The 11807-nt window shown below is 34.3% G+C and overlaps 1 protein-coding gene across 1 annotated transcript; it reads left to right on the plus strand.

The window, feature by feature from the left end:
* Positions 1-8287: 8287 nt before the first annotated feature.
* Positions 8288-10637, plus strand: LOC104220470 (peroxidase 12-like). Its single transcript, XM_009771348.2, has 3 exons — positions 8288-8563; positions 8916-9110; positions 9806-10637. The coding sequence occupies exons 1-3, from the start codon at positions 8333-8335 to the stop codon at positions 10427-10429; spliced, it is 1050 nt and encodes a 349-aa protein (XP_009769650.1). The 5' UTR covers positions 8288-8332; the 3' UTR covers positions 10430-10637.
* The last annotated feature ends 1170 nt before the right edge of the window (positions 10638-11807 follow it).

Raw genomic sequence — 11807 nt, forward strand, 5'->3', positions numbered from 1 at the left:
TTCCCTTTTTTTCTTTTTCTTTTTCTTCCACGTTTAGGTTTCTAACCTTTGCTACTGATTCCGAACGAGGGGTATGAAAGAAAATAAATAAGGCTCAAAAGGGGTAACGAAGGATAAAGTGTTTAGGTAGCAGAACAAAATGCCTTCGTCATTCCAGTCTTCAAAACATGCCAAGTGCAAACAACACAATTAAACAAAGATTTGTAGCCTCTTCTGATGGTGCTGGACTTGACAATTATATTCACACATTTGCTTTTTCATTTGTCATCTCTAAAGCACCGTTGGGCAACACTCCACTCTCATTATCATGAACGACCTTCATGTCAATTTGGCGAATCTTGCCTTTAACAGTTTTCCTTATGTTTTACTTGCCCCAGTTCCACATGACTCGAGCTCTGAATAATCTCAAACCGTCCTTATTTTCTTTAAATGTTCCGATCACTTCTCAATGGTTTTATGATTAACTTTTAAGATTAGGCCCAAACTGTGTGCGCATGTCATGTTACTAGAATCGGCGCTGAACAAAATGATAAAAGAACTAAACAAAAAGATGACTGGAAATAATAAAAGACCGGATTTTGCATTAGACTAACGGTGAAATGGTTTGAATAACAAAACAAACAAAAACAAACCAGAATAAAATCCCGAAACAAACCTGGACAAAACTAAACAAACCGCTATGGCAAAAATGGAAAGATAAGAAAGTTTGACAGAAGACAATATCCGGATTACAACCCTAAGAATAATCTGGACAACAGAAATGACAACAAAATAAGCCACCAAAAGCTTTTCTCTTGCTAACCAAGGAACGGAGCGTCCTCCCACTTATCAAACCCGACATTTTAGCCACTGAGCTTCGCATCAATATTGCCAAGACCATTACCAACTTCAATATCATCAACCTCAGTCAATAAGTTCCCAATAGGATTCGAGTGCTCCCTGTCATCAGGCCTCATCTTCACAAAGTGTGCATCATGATGTGCAAGTAAAGGATTCTGCGTGATATTCTGGGCGTCATTGTCTTGGATTACAATCAGGTTTCCTGGATTTTGTGTTTCCGGCTTACAACAAACCAACCACCTTAACTTTCTTTGCGATTCAAAACAAAACAGGTTAGAATGGACTCAGTTGGTCCTCATTATTAACAACATCTTTTTCCCTTTTTTCCCTTTTTTTTCGTTTTTCTTTCTCTTTTTTTTCGATTTTTTTTTGTTGTGGTCGAATCTTATGGAAATTGCCTACGTATCATGACCCCGCATGAATCAGACCTTGCGTAGTTCGGACAAATAAACTAACTAATTTTTGAAAACAAACATATTTCTTTTATAGCAAAAGAAACTATTTTTCCTTTCCGTTTTTTTAAAAAAAAAAACAAAGCAAACTAAAATAAAGGACTCTTTCCTACACACTTTCTGTTTTTTGGGTAAACAAACAACTTTTAAAAATAAAATATTTTTTTTTCAAAATTTCAGCAGAGTTCTGACAGTACTTGGACACTGGTTTTTTTTTTCTAAATTAATCATTTAACACTCCCCTTGCTATTTTCTCTTTTTCTCAATTTTTTTTTTCAAAAATTTTCTAACATTCCCTTAGATTCAGAAGTCGGTCAACATGCGAGTTCGAAACAAATAAATGCACAGAGCGTAAGTAGGATGCATCAGGATGGTCTTTTCTGTTTCAGGTTGCTATTCCTAGATGGACCCAACCCCTGTGTTGAGTCCCCTAAGTCAAAAAATGCACATGATGCAGATAAGCGTTCCTACTAGGGATCCGACATGAAGTTGAATTATTCTAGGTTCAGAACCTGGGTGTTTGTTTTAGACCTGGCTTACCCAAGAGAACAGCTCGAGCCGAGGGGGGGCAGCGTACCGGGGATACAAAAGCTCAACCCGGCTTTGCAACTTATCCGAACCTCGTTCTAAAAATGGGATTGACTCTAAACAGAAAAGAAGTCACACGAAGTGCACCCTTCTTCATGATTTAGAAGACTCAGAGAGGAGATGGGTTTCGGCACAATTTATATACAGTTCACAAAATATCAAAGCGGTAAAAGCATCATTTTGCATATTAAGCACAGATCATATGGGAATATCAGATAATAAAGTCAAAATACAACAATTTATCAAGCTCAAATTTCTAACCCTGAACCGGTGGTTCTGGGTAAAGAGTCCCCAGCAGAGTCGCCAGAGCTGTCACACCTCCTTTTTACCCGCGTCTGAGAGGGCGCAGAGGGTTCAAGGGGTTTTTCCAATCAAAGGACAATCGAAAAGGGATTTATTTATTAAGATTCAGAGTCACCACTTGGGAGATTTATGGTGTCCCAAGTCACCTGGTTATAATCCCGAATCGAGGGAAAGAATGACTCTGTATTACAGTCCGCGAACCAGAAATCCGGATAAGGAATTCTGTTAACCCGGGAGAAGGTGTTAGGCATTCCCGAGTTCCGTGGTTCTAGCACGGTCGCTCAACTGTCATATTCGGCTTGTTTATCTGATTTTATACAATTATGAGCTAATGTGCAAGTTTTAACTTTTAACCGCTTTCGTCATTATTTATATATTTTTTCAAGAATTGCAACATCATGGAAATACATCTCCAACCACGTCACATCAATGCACCCGTGGTTGTTGGCACATTTCAACTCTGTTGAGATTTGGATTTGGGTCACATAAATGTGCACCCGAGTTTTAAGAAAATTAAATTATTAAAAGGCGTGCCTTAAAATTGAAGAAAATGCCCAATCCGATCTCTTCTATTTTTGTCCTTTTCTATTTATTCAATTTACTAAATAATAAAGCTAAAAATGCTAAGATTAAATTATAAAACCCAAAATTATCTGGAAATACTAATTAACTCTTAATAACAATTAACACACAATTAAATAGCGATTAACGATAAAATCACACAATTTGGACATTAAATGCTAAAAATGCAACGTACATTATTTTTATGATTTTTTCATTTTGTAACAAACTTAATTAAATATCAAATGCAGATGCGACATATTTTTTTATTTTTTATTAATTTAACTCATTAACATGCACAGGCAAAAATACAAATAATTATCAAAAATGCCAAAAATTGCACACAAAGGAAAATTGTTTTATTTTGATTTTTTTCGGAGTAATTCTCATATAGGGCAAAAATCACGTGCTCACACCACCATGAAAATCCTAGATTCTAGGATGAAATCTTATAAAAAGAAGTTAAGGAGTAAAGAAAATGAGTTAGAAATCACTTACTAATGTTTTGGAGAAGAAAGGTTGTTTGAAAAATCGCCTCTTATGTTTTTGGGGTTTTGAAAAATAAAAAATAACTGAAAATCCTGTTTAAATATACCCCTCTCAGACCCCCTGTGCGGACCGCACAAAAAGGAGTGTGGCCGTGGAGCTCACAATGTTGACTGCAGTGACATGCTTTAGTAATTTGGCCATGACTTTCTCTACAAATTTTCAAATTGTGATTTCTTTACCTTTCTAGAAACTAGACACGAAGGGCTACAACTTTCGTTTTTAAATCATCTCACAATTCCTTGTAGATCAAAAGATATAGGCTTCCGAAGTCAGACCAGTGAAATTCTTCCTCACTGCGGACCGCACAAAAGGGAGTGCGGCCGCAAATACCCCTCCACGGTCAGCACAAAATTAATGCGGTCAGCACTGGCGGGTTCGGAGATCTGCAACATCTCTGGACCTGCAACAGCTATGTTTTAAGCCTAAAATATCCCGGAACCTACCCGAAACTCACCCGAGCCCTCGGGACTTCAAACCAAACATGCATACTAGCTCAAAAACATCATATAGACCTATTCGTGTGATCACATCATCAAAATAACATGTAAAATCATGAATTAAACCTCAAAACTCAACATTTTCATCAAGAACTCTCAAAGTTCATAATTCTTCAACCGGAAGTCCAACTCACGTCAAATAAACGCTGTTTTCACCAAGTTTTACAGTTATATCTTAAATACTGTAACAAGCTTGTACCGGGCTCCAGAACAAAAATACGGGCTCGATACCAATGGTTTCAAATATTAATTCTTTTCTTAGATAATTCCGCAAAACAATTTCTTTCAAAAATTAATTTCTAATGCTTGGGACCTCGGAATTCATTTTGGGCATACGCCCAAGTCCCATATTTTACTGCGGACCTCCCGGGATTGTCGGAACACATATTCGGGTCCGTTTTCTCAAAATATTGACCAAAGTCAACCAAAATATAAATTTTTAACTTTAGAAATTTCTATTTCTCATCTTTTCACATAGAAGGCTTTTTGGATATGGGTCCTGACCACGCACGCAAATCAACGTGAGTTAAAAAGGAGATTTTTAGTCCTCGGAACACTGAATTTACTTGCAACACAAGTGATGACCCAAAGGTCATCACAATTTATTTTTACATTGATTGTCAGATTATGAAAACCCTCTTCCTTTCTAAACTTGAAATCGGCAATGCGCATAAACTCACATAGACGGATCGAAGTTATATTTGTCCCATCCAATAGTTTAAAAGGCGGGGGCGTGAGGCGAGGCGTTTTACCTCTGACGAAGCGAGGCGTAAGCCCTGAAACATGGGGCGTAAGTCCCACGGATCTTTAAATTTTACTAATTTCCAGAATTTTAATATAGTATAATATAAAAAATAATTATAAAAATTACATTAAATCACACAATTATAATAAATAATCTATTTAAAATATTTATAAATTATAATTCAACTATGAATAATACGAAAAGTATGACATATCATAATATGCAAATTAGCTGCAACGTCGTTACAACTCAAACATCAAGAGTAATGTATTCGATGCGAAATCTTATATGTATTTCTTAAGGAGTAATGAATCTTGAAAGAATATCGACATTATAATTTAATATTTTTCTTAAAATACTCCTTTTATTTAATATGCTTTCTATTTGAAAGAGAATTTATATAAAAATATAATTTACAATTTAAATATGATTCTCTACATCATTTATTTTTAAGTTTCAACAAGTTAATAAAATGACACATAATTCACCACACAATACCATGATAACTAATTATTTGCAAATAGTTACTAGCTAATACTGCGCTATTAAATTAATAAGTATTGTATCTCGTAAACGTGAAAAACAATAATATTTAGAAATATAATTATAAAAAAAATTATGGACTATTATATAGTAAAGAAGTAACAAAAGTTAATAATTAAATACTTTTTTAAATGAAAGATTTATTTAAAATTACTATCATAGCCGTCTTAGTGGATAACATGCAATAATATTTTTTTTAATTATGACATAAAATACTCTCAACTTAATGATTTATGATTAAGAAAAAAAATAATTTTGAATAGTCAACGATTTATTAAGAAAATTTGAGGATTTACAAGTTTAATTAGACACAATTGCATAAAGTTCTATTAGGTAAACTCCGTACGCTGAGCGTTGGTTGTTTGCGGGGCGTAAGCACCGATGACCGAGGCGTAAGTCTCACGGAACTAAGCCTCACACATAAGCTCAGGGGCGTTTAACGAGTGTTCTGCCCCGGGGCGAGTCCCAATTCTGCCTTTTAAAATCAATGTGCAACAATAGAAAATAAAAGATGCCCAACATCTAAATTTTGAACATATGAAAAGACTTTTTCTTTTATTTCAAACTTAATATAATGACTCATTTTGCTTGGATTTAGAATGCATTGAATAAGAGCAAGTAGGAAAAGGATTAGGTGGACTAAGTTTCTTGGTCGTATATATATAGAGGCTTTTATTTCCTCACTTTACTTAGGTGGTATTGTCTCTCTGTTCAAGTTGCTTTTGTCATTTGGGAACCTCTAAAGTCCTAATGCTACCTTGCACGTGGGCGGCCTTTATCACTAAATTGAAATTGTCAAATAATAAATCGCTTTAATCACCAAAAGAAGGAAGCAAGTGGAATATTTATGTTAGAAGAAAAAAGAATAATTAAAAGAAAGCTAGATTATGAACGTTGATTTTCGTTTGTTTACTTTTATTTTCAACATACATTTTTCTTATAAAATTCATCCAATTTGGGAGTGTGTTAGCCATGCAAGGGGAAATAAAAAACTAGATTGAAAACGATAGTTCTAGGGGCCAAAACCACTGGTTTATGCCAATTATCAGTCAACTCTTTGGGATCTTTTGTTCTTTCTTTGGGGAAACAATGACTTCACCTTTGCTCTTTAATAAGTTGCCATAGGGTTGTTCACGGTTTGACAGAAAATTGATCCAAACCGATTAAGTAAACCGATATTTTTCTTAATTTGAATTGGTTTTGGTTTTTAAATTTTAAAACTGATAATATCTGGTTTGGTTTTGATTCTATTATAAAAAATCGAAAAAAACGAACCGAACCGATTAATTATATAAAAATATGAATAATTATTGATATATGATATTATATCTTTTCGTAAATAATTTTAAATACTTTATGCATTTTAATTATTATTTTGAATTTTGATTTATCATATTTATATCTTAAAAGATTGCTTAAGCTCAAAAGAATAGGAATCGACCAATTTTCTTTTCCTTAAGAGAATCTAATTCTCTAACCTACACACATACTTTTTCCTAATAACAGAGATAGAAAAAAAAATCTACGACAAGAGTAAAGAAAGCAAACTCAAATTGCTAGACTATAGTAGCTAAAACTTGAGAAAGTAAACTTTTAGTTTGTTTTTTGTTCATTTTTTCCGTATAAACAGGTAAATAAACTTATAGTTCCGAAATAAATATATAAAAAAATATAAATTTAGCGAATTATTTTCAGATTGTTGTCTAGTGTTGTTTTACTATTATCGACTTATCATTAGGTTAATAGGAACCGAAAAACCGAACCAAACCAACAACAACCAAACCTATGGTTTGTAAGTAATTTGGTTTGGTTTTAAAATTTTAACAACCGATTAAATTGGTTTGGTTTTGGTTTTAAAATTTTAACAACCGATTAAATTGATTTGATTTTGGTTTTAATAAAAAACCGGCCAAACCGAACCGTGAACACCCCTAGTTGCGAGATTTTCTTCTTGAAATCATGGAGGTCATATATTGAATAGGAAGAAGACACAATAAAATATATGATCCCGCGAGACATTTTTAATATTTAATAAATCAATGAGATTCATCGAATTAAAATGAACAATATTTCATAAGTATAAAAATTAGGCCATTGAAATGTGTTAGCCAATTAAAAACGAAAACTCAAATGGAGTAGTATATTAGAGTCGGAATAATTTGAGAACGAAAATGATAGCAAGTAAAAATTTACGAAGTAGAAAATCACGTGAAAATAGTACGGGGTAACCGGACCGTATTGGACCAGCCCGTGACGGAGGGAATACTGGTTTGGGTGGTTAAATGAATTTACTAATTTTTAAAAGTTAAATAAAGTAACACTATTGGTAAATATCGATAAACATTTTGAGACATGCTAAAATTAAAAAAGGTGACATACAATGCAAACGGTACCCTAAAGAAGATAATCTGCAAATTACTCTGCATTATAAGCGCACATTTGTTAAATAATTAGTGATGTCTTTCTTGGAGTAATTATATGCAAGTCCATTAAGAATTAGGTATGAGTTGTCATTGTAGATATATATTAATAAAGTCTAAAGCATATAGAGTACTTCAAAAAGTTCCAAGTATATACTTTATCAAATAAATTTGATCCTTACTGTCTTTGTATCAAGCTAACCTTACTAGAAAGGGGGGGAAAATTTAACCAAATGTGACAACCGTTGTCACGTTGCTCTTTCTCCGTCGTTAGCGAAAAATAATAAGCTAAAAATACACCTCTTTTTATTAGTGAAGCAGACACACTTGTACTCGAGTCAAAACTTCTTATTTAGGGTGAAGAAACATTATTAATCCCTAGACGATAGAGAGAAAATTTTGCGAATATAAAGGATACAATGAATAGTACCCTCCCTTCTCTCCAAATGAAGTTGGCGTTCTTTATTGGCGGCTAACCTATTCTATTTTTCAATTGAATATAAATAACAATAGAAAATATAATTACACTCTGCACGAAATTTGCAAATATAGTACTCTAAAGAAAAGAGGTACTGTATGTCATATGTGTCTGTCTTGGAATCATTATTTCTATGCAATATAAATAAATTACTTAAAATTAATGTATTCAAACTAAAAGGTCCAGAGCAGTGTGACGGCCACGCGGCTCTTTCGTACAATGATAATTTCCGAGATGCCCCTTAAAGTCAAAAAGAAATATCCAAGTGGATAACTTTATATGCCTATAAATTTGGCCCTTGGTCCTGCTGTTTTTGTATCAATATTAGCTAACCAATATAGAAAGAGACAGCAGCCATGGTGTCCACTACTTCAAGTTTTCTACTTCTTCTTCTTGTTTCTTCTTCCTTCTTTGTAATAGAAGCTCAGATACCTGCTCCAGTGAAAGGTCTTTCATGGAAATTTTATGAATCTAGTTGCCCTCAGCTTGAATCCATTATTAGGAAGAGGCTTGAAAAGCAGATCAAGGATGATGTTGGCCAAGCTGCTGGTTTACTTCGCCTACATTTCCATGATTGCTTTGTTCAGGTAACTAATTTCATTCCTTAAATTTCTGTACTTATTATTGCAGTAAAATAAAATAAAAAATACATAATTTTCTAATTCATATTATATGGTTGTAGTTGATTGGTAATGGAGCTTAAGAAAAAAAAGGAATGAAGATTCTTTTGGCACATACTAAAATACTCTGAACTTATGATTTTAAATATGTCGTGCCATTTCTACAACAACAAAATCACGTTATTAAGAATAAAGTTGAAGAGCTTTTGAGATATAAAAATGTGTCATTAATATTTTTATTAGATTAAAAAAAGAGCTCTTCATCTATTGATTATATTAATTGAAAGTAGACTTTAATTTTGATGGATATGTAATGCAGGGATGTGATAGTTCAGTGTTGCTAGATGGATCAGCAGGAGGGCCAAGTGAGCAAACTGCAATTCCTAATTTGACACTAAGAAAGAAGTCATTCAAGATTATTGATGATCTTAGGAAAAGGGTTCACGATGCATGTGGGCAAGTTGTGTCTTGCTCTGACATTACAGCCATTGCTGCTAGGGACTCCGTTGTCTTGGTAAGACCAAATCTCGCATTTAATCCTTGTTGCTTGGTTTAGATCTTGTTAGTTTACTAGGCAGAAACATTTCATTTTCATACAAAAATTATATGTTTTGAAATATGAACCTATTTCTTTTTTTGTCCATTTTAACAAGAATGATTCATTTCTAAATTTGGTAACAATTTAGCTTAAACTTACAATTCTACCCTTAATAGTAGCTTTTATAACCATACAAATACACTGACACCCTTTTTGACTTGTTTAGAATTATAAATTCCAATTTTTTTATTTTTTTTAAACTTCGTATCCAGTCAAACATGTTACTTAAATTGGAATGGAGGGAGTAATAAGATGTGAGGTTCATTTACAGAAAAAGGTTCCCCCTGAATTTGGGACAGGATAAAGGTGAGAAAATGTCAGATAAATTTTTTAAAGATTTTGAAGGCGTCATGAATGAGTAGTTTGGTTTATATCTTTAATTTCAAAGAACTCGTGCCCCCCCCCCCCTTCCCCCCCACGTCTTCAAATTTATACTCGTCAAGTCTTTCACTCTCTTTCGTATCCCTTTTTAAAAAATTTAACAAGTTTCTAGATTTAAATTTTCATTACTTTATTTTAATATTGACAAATATCCTAGTAAAAATTCTGACTTTTATATTGTCATAAGTTAGACTTATTTTTATTTGCTTATGAGCTTATGGTCGTTTCAGACTGGTGGACCCAACTACAATGTTCCTTTAGGAAGAAAAGACGGACTCAACTTTGCAACAGAACAAGCAACCTTAGACAACCTTGTTGCACCATTTGCCAACACCACAGTCGTCCTCGGTCGCCTTGCAGCCAAGGGCTTAGACGCCACCGACGCCGTCGCATTGTCCGGGGCCCACACCATCGGAATCAGCCACTGCACTTCCTTCACTGACCGTCTCTTCCCTAACCAAGACCCAACCATGGACAAAACATTCGCTAACAACCTTAAAACCAGTTGTCCAACCGCGAACTCCAACAACACAGTCGACATGGATATCCGAACCCCTAATTTATTTGACAACAAATACTACGTTGATCTCATGAATAGGCAAGGGCTTTTCACTTCTGATCAGGATTTGTTCACTGATAGAAGGACTAGGGGAATTGTCGAGAGCTTTGCTAAGAACCAGTCACTGTTTTTTGACAAGTTTGTGATTGGTATGATCAAGATGGGACAGTTGAACGTGGTGACCGGTGGAAATGGTGAAATTAGGACTAGGTGTGATAGGAGGAACAAGGATAAGAAGGTTGATATTGCTACCGTCGTTGAAGATGTGGAGGATACTTTCTCTGCTTTGTTTTAAGTTTAATAATCCTTTGTTTTCATGTCTGGGAGAAAAAACTTTTTTATGCTTTTTTTTTGTAATAATAACGAGTATCTTATATGCTTAGTTAATATTCAAAAAAAAAAAAAAAACGAGTATCTTAGCCTAGCAGCATAATAACCTTTTGTTTTTTTAATGTAATGTAAGGATATCTATTTTGGATCTCCTAATTTTTTCTTCTCAAAAAGTTTGCATCATAATTATGTAAGTTATATATTCACTTTTACTATAAAAGTAGCTAGGCCACGATGCGTTTGTTTACTGACTACAGACTTTAAGAAAAAATGAATACTTTTTGAATTTGTGGTTCTAAACAAGTCAAAAAAGGGTTCGGAGTATTTGTATGGTTATATAGAATTTGAAGTTTAAGCTAAATTATTTCCAAATTTAGAAATTGGTCATTCTTTTTCGAACAGACCAAGAGAAAATAGGTTTACATACGCTGAAACGGAGGTAGTAAATTTGCATGACTGTGGGAATTTAGTTCTGGTATTAATATATTTTCAAGTTGCAACTTTTATCTATTTTTTTTTAGACAATGAAGTATTTTATTTTTAACATTGAGGTGTCAAATGGGTGGAGGATTGGGCTGATTTTGGGTGGGTCAAATTCGAGAAGAGCAAGGTATGCAACTTATGTCTATTATGTGAGTCGGACCATAGGAGATGCTAAAATCAGGTACCCACATTTAGAAAAGTTAGCTCTTGCATTAATAAGCGCATCTAGGAAATTAAAACCATATTTTCAATGTCATTCTATATGTGTATTGAATACGTACCCACTTCAAAATGTCTTGCATAAGCCCAAATTATTGGGCAGATTGGCCAAATACGCCATCGAACTTGGAGGGTATGATATCGAATATCAGCCTCGAATGGTTATCAAGTCTCAAATTTTGGCAGACTTCGTGACCGATTTTGCGCCCGCCCTCGTACCCGAAATAGAAAAGGAACTCTTGCTAAAAATAGGTACATCATTAGGGGTATGGACTCTCATCACAAATGGTGCCTCGAATGCAAAAGGATCCGGGCTCGGCATCGTTTTAAAACCGCCTACGGGCAGTGTCATTAGGCGATCTATCAAAACTTGTAAATTGACTAACAACGAGACCAAGTATGATGCCATGATTGTAGGTCTCAAACTAGCCAAGGGCTTTGGAGCAGAGGTCATTGAGGCAAAGTGTTTCTCCCTTTTGGTAGTAAATCAAGTAAACGGGAGCTTCGAGGTTCGAGACGATTGAATGCAAAGACACTTAGACAAACTCCAATTGACATTGCACCGTTTCAAGGAATGGACATTGGACCATGTACCTCGAGAATAGAATAGCGAGGTCGATGCACTTGCAAACTTGGGGTCA

This window comes from Nicotiana sylvestris, chromosome 4 (genome assembly GCF_000393655.2).
Source record: "Nicotiana sylvestris chromosome 4, ASM39365v2, whole genome shotgun sequence".
Taxonomy (NCBI): domain Eukaryota; kingdom Viridiplantae; phylum Streptophyta; class Magnoliopsida; order Solanales; family Solanaceae; genus Nicotiana; species Nicotiana sylvestris.

Coding starts and splice junctions, on each gene's coding strand:
- LOC104220470 (XM_009771348.2), top strand. CDS start 8,333: ATGGTGTCCACTACTTCAAGTTTTCTACTTCTTCTTCTTGTTTCTTCT. Junction 8,564..8,915: donor TCCATGATTGCTTTGTTCAG/GTAACTAATTTC, acceptor TATGTAATGCAG/GGATGTGATAGTTCAGTGTT. Junction 9,111..9,805: donor CTAGGGACTCCGTTGTCTTG/GTAAGACCAAAT, acceptor TGGTCGTTTCAG/ACTGGTGGACCCAACTACAA.